Source organism: Linepithema humile, chromosome 4 (genome assembly GCF_040581485.1).
Source record: "Linepithema humile isolate Giens D197 chromosome 4, Lhum_UNIL_v1.0, whole genome shotgun sequence".
In the NCBI taxonomy this organism is placed as follows: Eukaryota; Metazoa; Arthropoda; class Insecta; order Hymenoptera; family Formicidae; genus Linepithema; species Linepithema humile.
Genome location: NC_090131.1, coordinates 16,407,948 through 16,431,731, shown reverse-complemented (window position 1 = coordinate 16,431,731; position 23,784 = coordinate 16,407,948). Strand labels below are relative to the sequence as shown.

General features: G+C 44.1%; 1 protein-coding gene across 5 annotated transcripts in view; it reads left to right on the top strand.

Moving 5' to 3' along the window:
- Positions 1 to 23,784, top strand: part of ths (thisbe) — a 119,760-nt gene that overhangs the window by 56,392 nt on the left and 39,584 nt on the right. The window contains exon 1 of one of the 5 annotated variants that reach the window (XM_012367097.2): positions 4,359 to 6,936. The exons of 3 other annotated variants lie outside the window; for them this stretch is intronic. In XM_012367097.2, coding sequence (XP_012222520.1) covers positions 6,917 to 6,936 — 20 coding nt within the window. In that variant the 5' untranslated portion in view covers positions 4,359 to 6,916. Of the gene's footprint in view, positions 1 to 4,358; positions 7,456 to 23,784 lie in introns of those variants that run through there. One more of the 5 variants, XM_012367101.2, reaches the window with a different exon arrangement.

Genomic DNA, 23,784 nt, shown 5'->3' with positions numbered 1-23,784 from the left:
CTTTTTTTGGTATAATTTTTTTAAATCAATTTTTTATATCCGATTCTATGATAATTCTTACGCTTCTTGAGAATATTATCGATACGATTTTCGAAAAACTTTGCCGCTCTATCGGAGTTGCTTTCTACGAGGATACAAAAGGATCACGCGAACGAGCTAGTAATCCCGTCGTTCACCCGGAGAAAGGAGTGAGATCGTTCGCCGCTCGTCGGTGAACTGCGCAGCGAACGCGGGAGTTGAGTTACGTCGCGGTGTCGCGCGAGAGCAAAGGAAACGGAGAAAACGCATTAAAAGGGCATATAAGAGAGCGGACCGCGACCGCAAGCTGATTAAATGCGGTCTGCGCCGGCCGCGCCACGGGACTTAATACATGCGTCGTGTAAGCTATACGGCACGAAGGGAACCCGTATGACGCGCGCGCGCCTGCCGTACACGGTGCTTCACGTGGTCCGTTTCTCACTCTCGGCCTCTTTGAACCAGTTCTCGCTCCCTTCGTGTTTGACGTACGCGACCGCCGCGAGCGAGCGCGGAGAAATTGTTTTTGCATTTGCGTATTGAAAACGATCGGTTTCGTAATCCGCGAAATGCGCGTTCTCGCGAGTTCTTACGTAAGCGTGCAGCACAGAAATCACTACCGGCATATAAACAAGTGTAATAATTGTCGCGTGATATCTTCGTCTCGCACGCACGTCTGCGAATCGAGCGTTGATGCGTATATTATTCGTTCGTATTTTTGTAGAAGTGTGACATGTGTTACGCTCGTGTAATATTTTTTTATATATACGTTGAAAAAGTTTTGCAACGCTTAATGACATTGTTTTTTTCCTGCTAGGTTTTAGTACGCGATATATGATAATAGAGATAAGATACTAGAGAGATCATAAGATACTTGAAAAAGTACTGACTTTCCAAAATTAGTTTTAAATTGTTCTTTAGAAAGGTAGAATATATAAGATGGTGTGCATGTATTTTAAGAACATCTTTAAAGAATTAAGAATTCTTCAGTTATTTAGACACTACTTAAACGTTGGTAACCGAGAATATCAAGCAGAGATAAATGCACGTTGGAGCCGGAACGCTTGATTGGCACGCAGTCTACAATCTGTGACAGCGATGACTCACAATAACATTTCGTGGATCGCTGTACAGGCACAGTTTGGAAGATAAACGGTGTTTTAGTCGGGCATGTATTCCGAGGGCAGATACTCAAGCATCGTTCTAGATACATATATAATTTTATATCAACCTGCTGCATAAAAAATAAATAAATATCATTTTTAATATAATGATTAATTTTTTCAAGTAGCGATTTAAATAAAAAATTTCTTATTTATTACGTTATAAAATTTCGCCTATCATTTATATATAAAAAACAAGAAAAAACCATTTGCTTGATATCTCGTTCAGTCGTGTAATCAATGCCGAACGAAATAAGCTGCGATTTGTTACGTTCGAAAATTGGTCGCAGGTTGCAAGCAGGTAACAGATTGCCGTGAGAGTGACTAATTGACGCGCAGACTGCAATCTGCAAGTTTGTAGCCTGGTAAGTTCGTGACAAATAGAGGTGGAGGAAAGTGCATCGTTTGTGACATAACAAACCGCCTAAAACATTTCCTGTCCACATAAGACTTATCGTATCAATTATTCATCGATGTAATAAATGCGGCGCGCATTTCAGAACATCGCCGATGTTTATGGATGCGGACATTATTGCATTTGCAGTATCATTAATCATTCTTTGTTTAACACAGGAATCTCCATTTTCTACGCGAATTATCGAAGAATCTAGATAGAAAAATAAATGTGGGATATTTGCAAATCTAAAATAAAAAATGTTTTATAGAAAAAAATTACATTTCTACTAATGTTATTAAATATAGAAAATATTTTCGCGAATCAACAGTTCCATATTAAACTTTAGACTTAATCAAATCTTTTGCCCGGTATGAATCTTCCAGAAATATACAGCGAGCAGGTGGCAATCAGTCAACTGATTACCACTTGTACACAACTCGACGTAGTCGATAAAACGGTACGAGTCGCGAGTTATTTTTTTATACACATAGAAAGACATTACTCTGATCGTGATATCATCGCGATTGGAATTCGACAAGATTATAAAGTTAATTAGCATCGATTAATCGTCAGCCAATCGTAGTAGGTGAGCGATCGTGGAATTCAGGACGTCCAATTCTTTTTTTAAAGCGTGCGCCATTTGCCGCAATCTAATAAAGACGTGCAAGCGGACTCGTTCGTTTGGAGCCGGCCAGAAATAGAAGAAAAGACGTACGTCGGGATATTTCAATCCGTGACCGTGTCATCGGTTACTCAGCGTTGAAGAGTTCGAGGATGTGGTGGGCAGCTCCTGCGAACGATTCGTCACTCGTGCAAGCCGCAGCGACGATTATTAGTCTGCTTTACATTCGTGAGCTTCGTTCAAAATAAAATAAAACGCTCTTTCGTCGCTTAATCAAACGCTTTCGTTCTTGTTTCACAGGCTTCACTTCGCGCTTTAACCCGATTAGTTTATCAAAAATCGACCGTTGACTTTTTTTCTCCTTCACGATTCGATTGCTCGATGCAGATCGATGATAAGGCCTTACGTGTATAAATTCGTGAATCCGATATCGAGATCGAGGATTTTGTTGAATGACGCCTCGTGATCTTCCCTTGAAAACGTAGACGAGCGAGGCAAAGGTATCTTCTCTGAGGGAGATTTCCGCTCCGGTCGATGAACAAAGGTCCTACCCTATTGTTCTATGATTTACGCCAACGTTGGCCTCAGGTATCTCGAAGCAGGTTTCTGGTGAATTTAGCCCGTAGCACCGGCACTTGTCGCCTTTGATAATTAAGCGAGAATCCCGATTCACCCTTGTCCATGCGCTACAAAGATCGTCACTCGTTTCTTTTTCTACTAACGTATGTGTGTGTGTGTGTGTGTGTGTGTGTGTGTGTGTGTGTGTGTGAAGTGAGTTTTTCTAAAATAACTCCTAAATGGTGCAACGTGTAGCGTAGGTAGCTCAACACAGATGGTACAGATTAATTCAAATAGGTAGAAGCGCTTTGTAACGATCAAACCTACCGACTTTCAGTACCGTACACATTGGTGGCCACGCTAACAAAATATTAAGGCCACTTTCTCAGTCTTTTTCTGCAGGATAAAATTCATTTCTGTTCGAATACATCTCTATTTTTGATCAGATTATATTTATAAATAGTATAAAAATCAATTAAGATTCTTTATTTGTCTGTTGAAGCATGATTATGATTCATCTAGTAAATTGTACAAAAATTTGTTGTAAAAAATGAAAGAGATAAAGCGTGTTACATGCCTTGTTATGCAACAGTACCAGTCGCTCACGCGTGAAAAAGGATTTTACACTGCGTGCATCGAAGGGCAGCTGCCCGCGAGATACGGTCCTAAAAGGCGCCGACGTTCTCCCACGCGATACTTCGTCGGCGTTCGATGAATTAGGCCACTTGTGGCAAGATTTGGCGACGTGTAGTCGGAACTTTGGTGTAGTCGAAAAGGGACGACGGACTGAATCTCATAAAATGTAAAATAGCGCTCACTTATCGGTTAATCGTCTGGCGCGAGCAAACCTAATTAAGGTGACCTGATAACGATTTAAAAATTAAGTGCTGCGTTCCAAAAAGACGTTTATTATCGAAAGATATTTCAATCTGTGTTTTTTTAAAAATATTCACATTCGGTATAAAATGTTTCGTTTTATATTACGTATTTTTTAAAGAATATATTACTTTTATAATGCTAGTTCTAGAAAATTTGCAGTCAATTTTTCACGAATAAAACTTTGATTATGTGAATATTTTTTCACACAATTTGGAGAAGCTGTAACATAAAATATTTTAATAAATAAGTTGCCGATTACATTGCACACTCGAGATTAACTGCGGAACAAGATTTTATCGCTTGCACCCTTGAAGTTTGCTTTGCCGAGACTCCAGTTATCATGACACTGTTGAATGTGCATGTCGCACAATATGTTCTATAATGCTAACATTATCATGGGCTATCTACACGCCGTCGGGCGTCATCTCGGATATGGAAACCGCGTTGAACACGCATTTAATAGCGCAGCGTAAGCAAAGCGCAGGAACGCGGCGTTCCCGGTCGGCGGATGCTGATTCCTTGCCGCTATCGAGGCAAAACGAACGACACAATTGCGTCAACGGGGACAACCGCGTGCGCGTCAGGAATAATCGGCGGTCGGTTCGATTGATAATTAATTATCTCGTTGCGTTCGGCGCGTTCGTGACGCTGCCACGGTTCGTCCATCAGTGCCTCATTCTCACTCGCGCCGTGAAGAGATGAGCCACATTCTTTTCGCGAATTGTTTTTTTTTTTCCTCCTCGCCGTCTTTGTGCCGCTGGCATCTCGATTTACCTCGTCGCGGGCGGACGACGCGAAATCCACACGTGTACCACGAAAAAGTCCTTGAGTGCCTTGTGAATGGTGCAACTCCGACATTCATTGAAATATATTAAAATAATATGCCGTGCCGTTGACTCACTTAGAAAAACAAATCTCCGGTTCTCGGCTCGCGGGGATTGCGTAACCGTGCGCTCGTCACCGTCGCCGGACACGTACGAGTCAGCGCGGCGGAATACCACAAGCCGATATGCCGCGTACCGTAATTTATACACCGCCTGGCCGTCACATCCCGGCGGCGAAATGAAAGTAATAAAAAGAGATAAATAAATCGTGCGCGAATGGCGCGGACTCGCCGCGCGCGCAGAAATACGCGCCGACACGCCTGCTCGCCGTGGCGACGACAAGCTGCGGTCTTTCTCACGTGTCGCCGCTATTGACGCTCGCGCACTTTCGATCCGCGGATTGTCCAGCTGTTATAAAGTGACCTTTAAGTTATTGTGCGTCGAGTGTGTTGCGTGATGATTCAAAAATGCGAGTGTGTAAAACGTTCGGATAGCGACGCCAGCTGCGGAGAAACCGATGCACGGCAGGAAGGATATTCCGCGGATGAGAAAGAGCGAGGAGAGCGGCTGGAGAGAACTTGGGCCATTCAGAAAAAATATTCCGACGGCAGGATTGTGTGTGGTATCGGCGAGATTTGTGCGCCGACGTCACCATGCTGTTTTTAAACGTTTCGAGGACGCAGCGAGTCAACGACTGCCCAAGCGAATTTATCGAGTATCGAGAAGATAATAACCCAATCTGTGCTAAGAATATATCTGATAACGAGCGTGTGTAATAGCTTATAAAATAACACACCGCGTTGCAATTTTTTTTTTTTTTTGGTGATAGTCGATGGAGAATGGCAGATAGGAAACCGATAAAAAGAGGCTAGATATAAATCGAGGAACGCGATGCACCTATTTCTGCTGGAAGCGCGAAAACTCTTCCGAAACTGAAAAGTACGGGCAGAATTTGCGAAAGCATAATTATTCCAAGAGAGACCCACGAGAGAGAGCTAAAACAAGTGGCTCCATTCCGCGATGCTATTCCTAGGGTGTGCGGCCGGTGGGAGCACGCAAGGGTTGACACGCCACGTGTCGCCATGAAATCGCCGCAACCTTTTCCCCGGCTGAGCAATAACACACACACACACACACACACACACATGCCCACACACGGACGACGCGTTTCCATATCATTTCACTATAAAAGAATACGGTGCATGAGGCAGAAGTAGGGTTGCGCGGCAGGCGGGGGCGTTCGTTCGTGGAGTGCACGCCGCACGGGGGATAGTAGGAGGGACGGGAGGGGTGGGGAAGAGCGAGCCTGTCGATGGAGGGGCAGCCTCGTGTACGATACGAGTGGAGGGGTGGCGAGAGAGCGGAGGGGGTACGCTCTAGGCGAGCGACGGCGGCAGGGCAGCGGCCAGGTAAGCGACGAGAGAACACTAGTGGGGCTGACTTGCGCGCCTCCGAGCCGTCGGGATACACAAGCAGCGGCACCGTTCGTTGTTGTATACTGTCGCGCTACGCGTGCTACGGTTGTCGTGTGTCGTTGCCGTCGGCGCCGGTGCGAAATTGTTGCGTGTCCTGGATATTACGTCTCCGTCGGCGCACCGCGGCCGGTTGTACCTTGCGCGCGCGATCCCGCCGGCTCGTTCTGTTCTCTGCGAGACGCGGAGAAGGGTGCCGATCGTCACGGAGGGTTTGATCCGCTCGTCGCGCTGAGAGGGGCGCCGCGCCGGCGTTCTCGCCCCCGCCAAAAGTGTGTCCGCTGCCCACACCGGTCCTGTCGCGACTCTCCTCGTGACGACAGTAATGCTTGGCGCGCTTCCAAGTCCGTGAAACTGTGACACACTGCCACCACGACGCTGCTACCGCGACGGTGCTACGACGTTTTGCCCGTCGCCTACTATACCGTCGCTCGCCGTCGCCGCCGGTCTTGAGAACGTAATCGCGTGTTGTCATCGCTCACTCCACTCGGGGGGTGGAATCGCATGAGCGCGCGGATGAGAGGTTTCGCGCGAGACCAGACGACTCGTCCACACATGGTCGATCTGGATATATAGCATTGTCTTGTATAACAGACGTGTTGCAGATACCTGTAGCTCTCTGCCGCGCTTACACGTTTCACACTAGCCAATAGCATCGATACCTGTGTGCCTGTGCCGCAGTACGGCGAGCAGTGCCGCAGACGCGCGACGGTGCAACGTGAGCGTTTAGTTTCTCGAGCACAGTTTCCAAGTTTCACTCGTCGTTCGGCCGTCGAGCGAAGTCGAACACGCGAATAGTGCACGTAACATTGTGTGAACGATCAAGTGCTATCGATCGGAGGGATCGATCGAGAAGTGTGTTTCCGCGTCACTGGCAGGCAAAGTGATAAAGGAACAGCGGTGTCGTTAGATGCGAGGATTTTAAAAGCAGCTTCCGGAGGCCAGCCCGACGCAATGCGTCGACGCTGCTGACGCAACGCGCCTGGATGCGTCTCACTTTTAGCACGTGAGTGTCTTTTTAATCAAAGAAAACGAGAGCGAAAGAAAAGTAACATTGTTCCTTCGACACCGTCCGTCGGATTGCCACGAGGAGGCGCGCCGCCTCGCTGTTATATCTTGATCAAGCCGCGCGCCAATCGATCGCGAATTAAGATGACTCCGACGGGAACGGGTGGAAGGATGATCCCAGCATCCCCGTTGCATTACACCGACACTTGAACGATCCCCCTTCGATTCGTATCACCCTTGCGATTCGAGGATCGTACAAAAGATACACCGCCCGTTGTTCCCCGCGTGATTCGTGGTGTCCTGGTGCTGCGTGCGGTGTGTTTGTTGTTGATTGTTGTTATTGTGTGATAGTAGTGGTCGCGCGCGGGTGCGTAAGCGACGACGACGACGGCGGTGAATGATCCTGGCTCCGAGCTGACAAAGGTACTCGTACACGAATACTGGGATGACGTCCGCTTCGGATCACGCGGTTCCTTCACGATCTCGTCAATCCACGTCGTCTAACGCGGAACCAAATGTAAGTTCCCACACGCCTGGATCACGACACGCCGGCGCGTTTCGCTACGGACTTGGCGCGCAAAAGTTCGTCTGCACTTTGGCGACGGATAAACGACGAGACGTAAGCCGAGAGCGATAAGCTCGTTTATTAAACAAAATTGGATATGAAACAAACATGTGCGGCTCGATAATTTCGAGAAAGCTGACGCAATAGTACGAAAATGATAGTAAAATTATGCTTAGATTTTACAAAATGATTTTGTCTATTAACAGAAATTATGTACTATTAAATTTCTCGTTAAATTTTCTTTAATAAATAAGCCGCTCCGCTCTTCACGGCTCACAGCTCGTAGCTTATCGTTTTCCAATATGCACGCGAGCTGAAATTGTTCCTTGACCGAGCGCGTCGCTGCAGTAACCACGAATCGGTTTTAAGATTTCATTTAGATTAAACGTGCCGATACGCCGCGAGTTTAGTCGATTGAATCGTCCGTAGATTGGACTCTTTTGTGATAATAGCAGTGCTATACAGCAGGAATGCCACGAGTAAATTTCATTCGGCCAAAAGCGCGCCGATATTAAGATGCAGTTAGACGCGCGGGCGTAACACGATCTCGCTTGAAATTGTTTGTCGACGAGTAAAGTAGGCTTCGCCCAAGGAAAAAAAAAAAAAAGGTTGCGTCCATTGAGACGCAAACTTTTTCGTGGAAGCGACAGCGGGCAGTAAAACGACAAGTGGGCTTTGGCCTGGAAAAAAAGCGCTTGTCGATTTTAAAATGCAGTTATGATCAAATACGGCAAGAGACAAGTCGTACTTTGTGGATGTGACGGCGCTTGTATAACGGTATCCATTGCGAGCGCAGTGTGTGCTACTGGGATAGTTTAAGGGAGAATACTGATTCCTCCTCCAGGGCCCTTCTTCCCTATATGCATACGCGAGCGCGGCCATTCTTCCGACGGTGATTTGCATCATAATCGCTTTCGATACCTTCGAACGAGATTGTATTTTAATTTATGAAACGTTCGAAGAAAGGAAAGTTTTCAGCTTGAGGTATCACTTTTAATTTATTTGCAGTGCTGCTGCTGGTGCATAACGGTCCCGAGCAGCGGTACTCAACCGCGATGCGCGCGACAACCCTTTGTCACGTCGGACCAGTAACCCCTGCAGATGAGCGTGAGCGAAGGGGCCTTGACACGATTTGCAGTCGGTTAACGAAAAGCTATACCCTTTTAAGCCAACGGCTGCTCGCGCTAGATAGGGGAATTCACGCGTGATTTCACGGCGACCCGTTTGCAGCTATGCGCACATCCAGTTCTATTCTATTCCTTTTTATTTTTAGCATTTTTTAATTTTTTCTGCAAATTTTAATTTTGCTCTACACGTGCAGTGAATTTTATTACGTTAATATTTTAACGACGTACTACATATTTTATTGTAAATAATTTTCTAGCTGATTGCCTTTGCAAAGATCCGCGGATATTAATTTAAATACAAATTAATATACTAATTAGATAAAAAACCTTATTTACATAACACTCGGCTAATATCTTTTGTACGGGAAAATTTCGCCGCGATTTAATCCTCGATCTTAAGTAATGAGAATTTTCAAGATGCTAATCTGAGCATCCCGCACGAGCTAAAAAATATCGACTGGACTTTCGAATCATCAAGTGGGACACTCTGATTTATCGGAGATCTGTAGGTTTCGATTTTGTTGGCGACACACTGTCGCGATGGATCGTCCTGTACTCGATCGATATAGGAAACCGGCAGGCCATATGTACGAGATCATTCGCTTATGATTGAGTAAACACTCGATCATGGAATTCCACCACTTTGGTTATCGCGAGGTGGCGAGTTGTCAGCGAGAGAATCAGACGATGCGGCTGCGATAACGTGGCATATTTTAGATAAGAAAAGCGCGTAATTAAAATGCTTTTTGGATGAGCCCCCTCGCGATTAAGCAACGACATTCGGTCTGATGCTTCTATACTCTCCTTTTTTTCGACTTTACGCAAGTCTCTCTTGTCCTCTTCGCCCCTTCTCTATCCTTCTCGCGAGCCGTTACGCTTCGCGTTCGATCAGTCGTTGAAAAGCGATTAATGCCTTTCGCTATCAATGACAAATTGACGACTTTCGATCGCGCGCCGTAAGCGTTTTTCTTTGTCCCGCGAGATTATATGGTAGATTTCGCGCGAGACCATTATCTGCATTCCGATTTATTCTGCCGCGGTTGCGATCCCTATAATCACCGGCGCATTTTCGATACTTCGTTTACTTCGGCAAAAGGAACGCGCGCGTGCAGGGCGGCGTAACGCATAAACACGGGTCGTTCATTTTACGCTGTATGGTATTCGCTTTGAATTGCACGGAATTACCGCCCTGCTCTAACATGAGTGACAGCGTTCGTTGCATTTTCGAGCGGCAATAATTCGCACGGTCATAAGCCGCGTGGCTCTGGGACCTTTCACGACTCATTGGATTTTATCGTATTTCCCAATAATGGGCGAACGCGACTTTCGCGCGTCCACGTCGCACGAATGCGACGAGTTTCGAGCAGATTGACAACAGGCGCTTAGCCAGGATAATTGGACTTTCCCTTCGATTATCCCGCAGCCACGACCCTAAATATTGCACATTAGTGACGCACCGCTAAAATTAGACATTTTATGCCGTTTATGCGAACCAGAGAACATAACGGTGGCGCTTTATTGCCGCTCGAAAATTAGCATTTATCTCTTACGAGAAATTCTTGCGAATTTTTCCTCGCGCTGCGGTCGATCGGTGCCTATCGAACGGAGCACGACGCCAGGTAACGAAGCTCGACCTACGCCGCGACGCGCAAACATTGTAAATCTCCGACGACACGTGTGCTAACATGAATAATAAGTGAACACAAGAAAGATTTTAGCGGCCGGTGGCTGCACATAATGCACTTTGGTCCATATGCTTAGGTCTCATTAAAGAAATGCGTGACGCAGGCATTTCAGGCCCGGTTGCACCGTTTTTCCTGGTAAAAGCACTTTTCAAGCACACTCGCGAGCTGCGGTACACACATGAAATTGCAACAGCGCATATGTAAATATATTTTTTTTCTTTTTTTACGTAGACGTAAATTGTAGGTATTGTAACATGTATTATTTCTTACAGTGAATGTCACTTTCGTGTAATTTTGTGCAAGTTATGCAAATTATCCCTAATCATTTTAGACGATTTCTGTGAAAATTACCGCTTATAATACGTTTAACAAAGTGTCTGGGGAGAATATTTAAAATAGCGAAATATCTCTAAATGTATATTTACGGAGAAAATATTTTGATTTATTTAAAATTGTATTTTACTGAGTTATTATATTAATGCGGAATGAAGAGCAACTGGTGGAATATAAAACTGGCAAGATATTCTTGCATTTGCTATTGGTGTCGATTGTATAGTGTAGTACGAATAGTATTCATATAGATATAGATGCGGCTACAATCCAATCAGGGAAAACAAGGTCGCGGTAATGATATTATCTGTCTTCTGTCACAGTTTGATATCGAATACTATTGCGACAGGGTTTCATCGGACAAATGGATATATATCTCTCTGAACATAAAATCCTTGAGCTTTCTACTTGTTTGATACTAAAATCGAACTCGTAGAAGTAAGCGGGCTTTGAGCCCGATTCTTTATATAGAACTGAACTTTTATGTGCTTTTGATTATCGCAGAAATGAATAACAAACGAAAGGCGAGCAGGCCTCGCGATTGTTTTGATATATTTTTATTGATATTCTAGTAAAAGCAAGATACTTGTCTGGATAATCAGTGATCTTGTTAATTGAGATCAGATATCTTGCGAGCAAAAATATCATTGAAGCAAAACAAATATACATGTTTATTTCGAATTTTTTAGGTTTTTTTTTGCATTAATTATTAACATTTTTTGTTATTTTTTATAACTATTTTAATTGTATCTTGATTATGAAACTACTTTAACTTTTTTACATTTAACAAACAAATCATCGATATCAACATGCCTGAGTGAGGGACGAACATTCTGATGTTTCCAAGCAGACTAGCTTAACGGTTGAGAGTGTGAGTGTGATTTTCCTAACAGCCTCTTATCGATAATTTGGTCAATTATTAGGTACGATAACGTGTTAAGTGAAGGCATTCGCTGACAAGCAGAACTGCCCTCCGACTGCGGCAGGTACACTGTTCAGTGCTTTTGAATCGTTTATCTACTCCGAAGCAATAAACGTGTAGAGATAGTTGGGCTTCCACTTAATAATGGCACCATTGATGCCGTCGCTCTGCTCCTACGAAGTGTCATTATTTTCTTAAAATTTTCTTAACAATTTGTATGCATTTCGTAATTTTATCTAAAATTTCTTCGCTTTTTATTGCTACTAAAACAACTTTTTCCCGTTAAAAATCCAAACAGTTTAAATTTATTATTTTTTGCAAAACATCAGAATGCTGTAGTTTACTTCGATTGGTTTTTTTTTAATACAAGAGTTAAATCTTGCTGTCGTTTGAACGACGTAAAGGTCCGAACAACGGCTTAACGTCGTGGAAATCACCCGCAATCGCGAACTGGCAGGTCCGACCGCACGACAAACACGGCATGAAAGTAATCTAACGCCGCGTGTACCGTGTGCGTACATAAGTCCGGTACTTACTCTCCCTGTACACACGTAGGTACTCACTCTCTCGGTTCGCACGAGGGAATTGCTTGGGAGTCTGGCAGAGAGAATCGTACGTGTACGTAAGCCTGCCGCGTACAATCTGCGATAACACGTGTTACGGCTCGCATCGAAATCGATATTTAAGAGAAATTGCATTCGCGGAGTGTCAATGGCAGTGTGAAGCCACATTGTTATACAATGAACACTAAGACCGCATGGAATTATTTTCGCCGCATTTATGTCGCGGACGTTTATCGCAATCTTTGCAGGTGTTAACGATTGAAACATTGGCGCGAATAATTGCCAACTGGCTCTTTTTAATAAACGATAAATATATTTAAAAGAATTTCAATTCTTCTACAAATTGCACTTGTAAATGATTACTCATGGATAATTTTTCATCTATTTTATAATTTTCTATTAATTTTAAATAATAAATATTAAATAACAAAAATGACCAAAATTTTGTATGTTCCACTTAAACGTAGAAAATTACTGAAAAATTTTTATTGTGGTTTACTAATGCATTTACTTTGTGCGAAGATTGCAAAAATGCACTGCACTTCCAGGAACCGTGTCCAAGACGGTATAAACGATCGTGCGTAGCAGTTAATTTGTTCGTGCTTTGTGCGTGACAGTCGGCGTCAGGCCCTCATCGGTCGGATTGAGTTTTAACCTCGAGGCGAAAATCGAGTGTGCTCCAGCCATGGCAAGCGGCGGCGGAGGCGAGGGCGGCTGAGCGCTACTATTGCTACCAGGTAGTGGCGGGTAAAGCAATGCGCTGGCTCAGGACATTTCTACATCCGGTGTACGTTACGGGACATAAGCCGAACGGGTGTAAGGTGACGTCTAATCCTTCAGAATTGCGTGTTCGCCCCGAGCAAGAGCACGGTTCTCGCGGAAAGAGGGACGGAGTTCTGCTCGTGGGAGCGAGAACGCTCCCGTTTCTCCCTCGTGCGCAACTTGGGCGGTAGGCTACCTGAGTATATTTCACACACATTTAAAGATGCTCCAATTTCGTGTACTCGCGATATCAGTTGCGCTTTGTGAACTTTTCCGTGAAATGTATAACGTTTAAAATCAAGAAGAAAAGATCAATATTAGAATGATTAAATCAGCGTTAAATGATTACTCTCTCGAATACGTGGGCAATGTTTAATTAAGAGCTGCGTAATAATTAAAAGGACACCGCGGCCTCGTTTTCGCAAGAGATATACATAGCTTTATTATTCCCCATTCAGTGATATATTTGTCCAAAGTGCATCGGAGGATCGATAAGCTAAATACGTACACGAATATCATGAATAATCTCTCTCGCCCTTTTTGAATATTTCCTTCCATGAACCTGCTTTTTATTTTACCGTCTTCCACTTTCCGAACGACTTGGTAAATCGATCGCGGTCGCTCATAACGTATTTATTCGGGGCATTCAACCGCGATTGAATTTGCACCCGGTGACAAAGTATAAAGTCCACTATTATCGAAGAAGGAAGTAAATCGCGTGGACCGAAATCCATAAAGTCGTAAGGATGATCGATGGTCGCGACCGAATCGACTCGACGGTCCGTACACACCGCGGCGGGCAAAAGTCGACATCCTTCGCGACGCGTTCATTGAGGTTTCTCAATGGCAATAATTACGACGGCAGAATCGTCTTTTCATACGACATACGTCTGCGCGCCTTTTTTATTACCTATCTCGATTCGTACCAAGATTTTCGATCCAACCATCGTTGACGGTCGTTAACCGAACGAGCGCGGGGCACATCGAGACCAGGTTATTGCACTTTTAATGTCGCCTCTCTGGGAAACATCCAAGATTCAGCCGCGAAAGAAGCGTATGGACCGCCACGCGCGTATCCATTCACGTAAACACACGCGCGGCTCGTGTGCGAAAGAGGCCGCATGAATATTCGGTTTCCACCCTCGCGAAATAACGGAGCTCGTTCGCGTCAATCTGCCTACGCGTTCCCGCGCGACCGAAAATTCACGCTCATTGTTCCTCGATACGTGACAGAACAACACTCAACGCTCGTAATTGATTGTCACGCGTGTTGCGGTGACCGCCGCAAAAATTAAAAGGATCTTTTATTGCAATATGATTAACCGTAAGAAAAGATTCAGTCATTAAGGATTTCTACTATAACGCATGAGAAATACATGAAATGAGAGCATTGTGTCAAAATGTAGCTTAATTTACCGTAGCGTTCGTCCTAAATTTTTAATTAAATATTCACGGCAATTCGTCACGGCGTGAGAAACTGTTTACACGCGCGCTTATCGCACCGTCGTATCTAATAAGCTTTGGAAAGTTTATAACGTATATGGCAATTATACGAAATCGTCGCTTACACGATAATTTTAATGTGATCAGGAGCACGCAGTGATACCAATGTTAAAAACGATTCGAGGGCCGCGAGACGGACGGCGGGTGTTCGAATCAGGAATCCGGTCGGTCGAGAAGACGAGCGCGGCGTAATGAGGATCATTTCGTCGCACTAATAAATCAACTCTTTCGTTTCGCGCTGCGTGGATGCGCAGGCACGTACGGGGATCCCGGGAACTTAATCGCTCGCACGTGAGGGATAAGTAGGGATGCTTACGATATCTTGATACTACATCGAGCCCATATTACGTGGAAGGTCTAATTATGAAGTTATTTTACATTGATAATTAAAGGGCTTTGGCGAATTGAGTATCGAGCGGAGATAGATAACAAAAATCTTATACATTTAATTTTAGATGCGCCTTTTAGCTGAAATTAAATTTGTTACTTGGTTGCCAAGACACATTTAATACGTAGAATTAAAATATCACGGGAAAAACCTTGATTAAATTTTATTCAGGAGAAATAGATATTTTTTTTTTATATTTTTGGCGAAATTATTACGAGCGATGAATATCAGTGATACCGCGGATGTTTCAAGGCCCCCGGGTCTTTTGTGCGCCAACGCCGCCGATCGGTTTTACAACTTGTCATACATCTCGCGTTGTCAACCGTACGGCATGCCCGGGCTTTTTTCTTGGCTTTTTACGTCGCTTTGTCCCCGTCCACCTGCTCCGGCGCTGCCGTATCAGGCTGAGCTCATCTCTCGCCGGCTAAAACCAACATAGTTAGTGACAAGACGGAATGAAAGCGAGGTGGTTGGGCGTCGTCCGTCACGGATCACGGTAAATGATGTCGGGCGGCGAGGACGCGCATGTACGGCGATTTCCAGTTTGCGTATTATGCCGAACTGGCACGACGCCTGCTCGCGATCGCTCGCGCGGAGCACGAGTGCTAGGGATAAGAGGGTCGACGATCGTAATTGCCGGGCGCGGGGCACCAATTAAAAAGTCAATCAGCCCGTTTCTTGAGTGTAGTGATCCGTTAGGCGAACGAGAGCGCGAGAATGCGTAAGAAATCGAGAATTCTCGATGATATTTAGAATTCCGTATTGCTAGTTGCGTCATTATTTTCAATAATTTCGATCCGTGTAAAAATATCATCGCTAAATTAAATACGTCCGAGTTAAGTGCTTTCATCGTTCTTTTTATATTCCATTTGCGCGTGATAGTTGAGTACTACGTACTTCGTGCTCGCGACGAAATAATCTTGGCGCTGTAAAATCTGACGTTTGCATGGATGATTTATGCGTGTGCCAATAAATTCTTCCGGTTGTTTCGCTAACCAGCCACGATTAAGCGGCCAGGCGATCCGTGATGAGTTTGAATTCTATTTCGTCGCAGTAACGAACTAAAGTGCTCGTAAAAGAGTTCGTCTGTTTCTCGATGGATTGCGTACCCATGAAGCGGGCAGTATAATCCTCGGGGCAGCTATGTCTTCCGAAATGGCGTAAATCTCTTTTTTCCCTATCCTGTCCCCCTTTATTCGGCTGGTATCGTTAATGACCGTGTAAATCATAATGAACGGCCAAGTAGCAAATGAATGAAACGGGAAACTGTGGATCGTCCGAATGAATCGACCACCGCCATGCGTGCGGTCATAAGGGTAAACGACACGAGAGTCGTCGGCCCTCATATCCTCGTTACTAGGCCTGACGTCACTGGGTCTCTGGAGCTACCTAATGAGTGTCTCGGTGTGGGGGCTGCCCCGACGGCAATTAACTTTTCTACCGTGGCTACGTAATGGAGCGTCACGGCCGATGACAGGTACGCTGAAGATGAAATAGAGAGGCCGGGCGAGTCGAGATTAGCGGTTAATTCGATGACGTTGAACGCTGTAAAACCATCATCGCTTTACTCTCGCCTAGAGACGTTCGAGCGAGTTTGATATTTTTCTCCTTTTTTTCAAAGCAACATCTATTTTACGATTGAAAGGGCAAGTGGCTGCGATCGGGTTAAAATTACATTACATTACCGATTTTAAAATTTTCTATTTTAGAAGTGCGACTTGTCGTTGCATATTTTTGAAGCGCGATTATTGCAAATTTTTATATTATCAAATTATTATAATATAAAAATAATAAAGTGTTTTTTTTTTTTTTTACGAAACGATTTTTACGCGCATGCTACTCTCGCTACCTGATAGCTCTTTCGCCGAACGACATTTCGCAGTTGAAGAGTACTCCACTCGCGAGTGTCGTCCGGCGTTGAAGTTCGTTCACGTATTATTCTCACCCCCTTTCCACTTCTCTTTATCCGGAATACACGGTGGGGACTGTGCCGGTCGGGTTATAACAATCTTCCATTATTGAGAGCCCTGTTTACAAATCGAACTCGGCGAGTTGATCGTGCGCGCCCAACCCACCCGGAGAACTCCCGAGAGCGGCGGCCATCGACTTTAGTTTAGAGTATTGCCACCACCGGCGTCCGCCCTCTCCCCATACCGTGCTAACCCCTTCGAACCAGGTCCAAGGGAGACTTGGAGTTTTCACAAGTTTTCGGGCGCCACCACCACCGCCGCTACCGAGAAAACTTTATTCCGCTGACTTGTCGTGCGACCAGCGCGTCTTGTTTTGTCCGCGTTTCCACCAGCTCGCCTCCTGGCCGGGCGTCGAACTCGGTGCCCTGTCACGTAACTTCTGGAGGGATGGTGCCGAAAGAAGCTGAGTCTTCGCCGTTTGCCGCTGGTGTTGCCGTCGCGGCGCGCGATACGCTTCGGATCTTACGCTCGGACAATTTTATTCGTTCATGTAAATGTCGGCATTACGTACCGCGTTCACCTCGCGAAAGCGAGCAACTCACGTTTTCAGGTCGAAAGTATGCTTTACGGAAGTTGCGAAGAATGCTTGCGCAAAGTTCTGTTTAATAGAATAAGGCCAAGTACATAAAGTACTTCTAAAAATACTGCAAAGTGTTTTCAATGAAATCTGCGAAAAATTATTCAAATAAATTATGATAATGATGTTTTCTTTAATTTATGATTTTTCTATTTTGGAAAATTTTGTCATTTATTCTATATTCCACGTTTTTTATTTAATATATTATCAAATAAAAGACACGTGAAAATTTCGCGACATAAAAATTAATACTGTAATTTTTACTGTAAATATAAATTTCTATGATTCACGAGCCTTTGCTGCGTGTAATAAAGTTATAATATTTCCAAGCGCATGTATATTCTTTAATATTTCCAATAATTTCTGCGCACAAATGTTTTCGTGATTTCGCTATCATAGACGGATAAAAACACGATTTAGATAGGGTTTACGGGCTATCCAAAGCGGATAACCCGCATCCAAGGTGGAAGCAGTAAAGGCGTTGAGTAAGGGTGAGGAGCGCACGGCTACTCGGACACGCGTTTGTATCGCGAATCGTCTCGTAACACGATACGAGAGCGATAACGACCCTAGTGCGTTATCGTCCTTCCTCGACGGCGTATGCGCGTGTTGCATCAGTTGCCGTCGCGTCTGTATCGCGCGTAGGATTTCTTGTCCTCGACGTATCCCGCGCGATTGCGAATGGCACGTCTATGAGCAGGCTTGTTGGGCCAGGTCAGTGATCGCAAGACTAAATATTTAGATGATTGATGTTATCGCTCTTTCCGCTTGTATTAGCGAGAACTGTATCTCAGCTGGCTCGGAAGGGAGATGTGCTTAGTCTTTTCATAGATTATTTCATTGAATTATTAAACGCAAGAAGAGAGCTGACTCATTCGATGCACCGCGGCGACCTTTTCAGATAAGACTCATTCCGCACGCTAGATCTTATCATTGCTAAAATTACCAGCGTAAAATGGAAAATCGTAAAAGCAGATTGAATGGAAGGTAAAACAAGATATAAATGCTCTGACGTAATTCATTGCTCAATTGCCATTTTACTGTTAATTTACTCACGAAATTTGTGTGTTAATAAAATAGACGTAAATCGCAAAAAATTTAAAAGTTGTAATATATACGAAAATATTGCGATGAATATTGTGAAATATCAGAATAATTAATAACTTTGCACATCTCATTTTTTTTTGACGACTTTTCTCATTAAAGAATAAGTATTCGACGCTATTAAATATCAAGAATTCATCGTTATATTTCTTGAATGTTTCTCGGTTTCTCGTTATGCACTTAGATTGCAATGTATGGGAAAGTTTATACAGGTTCTACACATGTTATTGGGTTACTTCCAATACTAAATATAGTTTATGTGGGGTGAAGAGTTATTTTACATAGGAGAGAATCTACGCGCGCAGTTATCACGGCTTTACATCCTTTAAGACGGATAGAGAGATCGAAACGGAGACCAAACAGTGGCGTTTCTGCCGCAGATATCGACTTTCAGTGACGACGACCCCGCGGAGGCTCCTGAAAAATTCATGAACTCACGTCTGTTCGATTGCCCGGCTCTTTCCACAATTTTCTACTCGTTCTCGACTGGATATCTCGTTCGCGATGTCGTTCTGGGCTTCACTAATTTTACAAGGCGGTACCGAGCAGAGGATTAAAATAACAAAGTGTTTCATAATCGCGCGCACGCTGCTTACGTGATCGTACGCGTGTGGCCGTGCAGTCTGCTCCACTTTATAGATCGTGTAATCACGAAACAGATAGATGCGGAGGAAACATTTGATTTTGCATAACTGCTTTATTGCAGCGATAACGCGTTGACAAATATCACGATCAGAAACAAATAGCGCATTAATGGTACACAATTTGCTGATAATATTTTGTGAGTGACGACATTACGGAGATTATTGAATCACTTCCTTATAGCGCGAAGATACTTCTTCATTCAAATAGTAACGTAATTATCATATCTATACTATTATACGAAGGATAGGCTTGTATAAAGATATGTATGCTATCGTTGTTTGACGTGCGTAGCGGACGATAGGATGTACAGCGGTTTATCTCACCATTATATTTCCGTAAGCGAGTACTCCGTGAACACGGCATAACATATGGTGAGGAAAAACGTCACATAATGCGCGTGTAAAGCCCGTTTCTCCGAAGTCCAGGTATACGACTGGTACAACTTCGCTCCGCGCCTAGTACAACGTAGCTGTAGTCTACACGACGTGCTTGGGGACGACGCGCGATCGAAGTGTCGGGTCTCGGAAACTCGCGGACACTCGACGTGCACGGTCGCCTCACTCTTTCGAGAGTGCTTCATGGCATTCTTCGTGGGAAAGCCAAACAAACATCTTCAGTTCACGACGCGGGCGGCCTGGATGTTTAGCCACGAAGTGCCCGGGAAGTATCTACCGCGCGTCATTGACTACGCGTAGCACGAATGCGATGCGCGATCGCGCCGTGTGACGGGGCTTTTCCGCGGCGAGATGTATGGCTAGACCCCGCACCTTTCGCGATATATTTGTCAGATAAGAATCTGATTAGAATTTTTCTTATACTCACACGAGATAAAGGCAAAGCGAAAGAATCAACATTCCGGCATTTGATGAGAAAGCAATTGTGGAATGTACAGATGCATCATGAATAGTTGCTTTCAAGAGGATTATTAATTAGATTACCAATTAGAAGATACAAAACGATGTATCATTATTGCTACATAGATTACACTTTCGGTGAACTGAGATGAGAAATCATTTGGACTGAAGATGTGTACAGTCGCATTCGTGAAGAGATTAATAAACACGCTTTCAGATTGAGAGTACTAATCATTGCGCCAATTATATGTATATAATACATAGAGATGAGTGGCAAGGGACGGAAAGTGTGTCGACTACTTAAACGAGCTCCCGCTATCTTAGAAACGTAAATATTACGGTAGCGTTTCCATTTTTTTCGCTGATTTGATTTATCATCATGACTTGGTTTATCATCGTGATGAAATGCACAATGCAATTTATCGAAATAACTGCAAGGGGAATGCTCTCTTTTTCTTCTCAATTGAACACATCCGCAAAATGTGATAGAAGTCGTTGAAGTTCAAACACTTTAGATAACAGCTGATACATCGATATCAGGTGCATCGACATTTTCCGCGAATTGTTATAAAGATTTTAATTAATTACACTTATAGCAATTATTTGAAATTATCACGAGAATTACTAGTAAGTTTATATTATTATCGTATATCCTTGCCTGTACTGTAAAAAAATTAGAGAAAATTAATTTTATCTACAAGCTGCAAATTTACATACGTGTAGAATTTTACAGCTAACTTTATATTAATTTTTTACAATGTAATTTTGCTATTAAGATTTACTATTGCGCGCGATTACGTTTCAATCCACTTAGATTATTCAGTATTTAGATATATCCTTTCACGAAATATTAATTTAATTACATAATTAAATATTAATTTAATTACATTATATTAATGGGTATTGGATATGAAGAAGATTAGTATTTCTTGGTCAACGCCTTACCCCTTGTCGGATCGTATCTTAACGTCGTAATTCTACTTACAGCGGTGTGTACAGTTACGTATGTGAGGCAGTTAATAATCACGCTTGTGGTCGATACGAGATGAGCGAGAGGAGCCGACTAATCGCTCCGTTAATAGACGAATATACTGCGGGAGGTGGAGAGGAGAGGAAAATAAAATGCGAGAACGCCAGCTAGTTAAGCCGTTGAGTTCGCGGCGTCGTCTCGTAAGAGTACGAGTCTTTAAAACGACTTTACACTACCTATACGTCGTCTATACGTCGCACACCGAGACCACCTACGACGAGATCTCTCTTCGTGGTTCGCGCGTCCGCACAGACATGCCTTGGAAATTCGAGGTTTCGCACAAGGCCCATTCGCGACCCTGCTGTTCGACAGGCCCTAATAGCTCGATCGATTAGGTTCGGGAGAGAGAGAGAGAGAGAGAGAGAGGAGGGGGCTCACGCGCCGAATCACGCCTAATGGGCTGTTATTTCGCGCTGACCGCGCGGCGCAGTTACACATTCAATCAGAGAATCATCGTTCCCGAACCTATATATCAGCGCCGATAACTGGTAATCATAGTGTTGCATCGTCAGCGAAAATCATTGCACCGGCGCGGCGGTATAATCCATTACGAATGCCACGTGTCGGGCTTGATATTTGGTGCAGTCACTGAAACTACATTACAAACGCTAAATTTTACATGCGACGCTTTAATAGATCTCTGTGAAGTTGCTCCCCCATTTTTTAAATTTGAAAAAAATGATTAGAGTTCTGGATGCCCCCCGAAGAGTTCTCAGTCCATTTTAGAAAGAATTCTGCCATTTAAATTAACGAAAATACGATTTGAAAAATCGGGAGGTTAACTTCATGACGCCATTATGTAAAAAATCCAAATTTTTTTATAGTTCCGAGTAGCATTGCAAATAGTGACATACTTTCTATTACATCTTCATATCGCGGTTCTAATTTTTTTATATACTACGGATTTAATTTACGTAATGCATCGCAACGCTTTCATTATCGCGAATAATGGACTTATCGATCAGTGGCGTGATTCGGGATTTGTAGGTCACTCGTGACACATAAAGGGGAACATCGTATCGTTTCGCGGTAATGAACTTGTTTAAGAATTGCTAAGGTGCACGACTAATATTTGCACGTCAATTTGTACGCGGATTCGCCGAGGCATTCTCGCATTTTCCTTCCCCACTTTTAAAGCACGCGGCGTCCATGCCAAGCTACGTATGTGGATAAGACGCATCGCGTGCTATCCGGAGCAGACTGAAGCGGATAAACCAGGGTTGATGGTTCGGAATGAGTAAAGGGGCAATAAACACGTTGGAGAATATATGACGACGATTAAATATGTTACTAACGTAACGGTGCACTACCGAAGGCGCTTCCGTGACGCAACGCCTTGTTTTGCGCTGAGATTTATGCTTCAACATAGTTTTTACTTGTAGGACGTCACGAGATAGTCCAGCTTATTGTTAATAATACAAGGGGATAAAGAGCGGAGTGTGGGCAGCGTATACCTATCATAACAGTGTCGCGGAACGTAGCGGGTGTACCAATGTTATGGCTGGACAGTTTATAGCCTTAATCTGGGTCAGATACCGAGACTTCGTTACTTGTTACAAAACAACCCTCCAGATCGCACGCATTGTTCCTGACGGGCTCTTAAAATTAATCGCTATGCCAGATAATTGCAAATTTTTTCTTAGAGATTATCTCTTTGAACATTTTGTATAAATTATCGAGTGAGAAGAAAACTATTTAAAATTAAAAGTTATATTCTATTTTCATTGGAAACTTATATCCTCGCATAAATTTATCATAAATTTATCACAAATGTAGCATCTCTTAGGCGAGCGTCGAGCGGCATTACAGTTAAGCCGTTTCCACTGACAGAAAGTTTTACTGCGGTCTTATTTCGCGTATTTATGATTTCCGAATCGTTATGCAAGCATCGCGAGGCGGTTTCCACGCTAACGTGGATACTGGCGCAATTGATATCGCGATTGTAACGCACCGTTAATGTACCCTCACGATAATGTCCGATTCACGATAATCCGTTACGAGCCGACGACCCGGATCGATGCGCGCTGCATTAATCGTCTCAACGGACAAGCTGACGTCCAAAGTGATTGTAATTACCGGATATTTTCTGCCGATCGGACTCTATATCTTACGAGCCGATATTTATGTCGATATTATGCCTGGAATGTTAATGCCGTCGTCGATTCTTACTCTTGTTTGTCTCCTTTGCCGCGCCGTCCGTGCCGCCGATGCCGATTTTCGACGACGCCTCTCCACGAATACGTCGCGTCCGCACGAAATTATGAGTATGGCTGCCTTACGAAATCAATTACCTTAATCTCTCGTACCATGTAGATCCCCTTGTCGATCGAGTGTACACACGAGCAGGTCCATTATCGTAAAGAGTATTCAACGGTCGATATCGAAACTAAGCTCGACGGCAGTTTGTAAAATTCGTCAATGCGCTTTTAACTCGCGTAATGTTAAGTACTGAGCGTAAATCTCGATTAAAGCGTGCATGGATAACGACAGCGGTGATTTGCGCAAGATGCACTTCTTTCGCCGCGGCGACTGCGGCGCTCGTGCGTCTTGATACGTTTTGTCGACCTTGCGGTCGTGTACTCAGATTTCTCAACGAAACCGCCGAGCCATTTTTGTCCTTAGTGTCAAGCTGGTTCCCTTGGCAGAGGAACTTAATGTCTCCTTAATGGTCGCGATAAAACGGAGTTATATACGTTTGGTGCCAGTATAACGTACTACACGTATGCACGGCAGTACATTGGTACGTGTACGTGTGCACGCACATAATGCGCGCTCGATAGCGTCGAAGTAGATTCATCTGCCGACCGAAAGGCAAAGGACG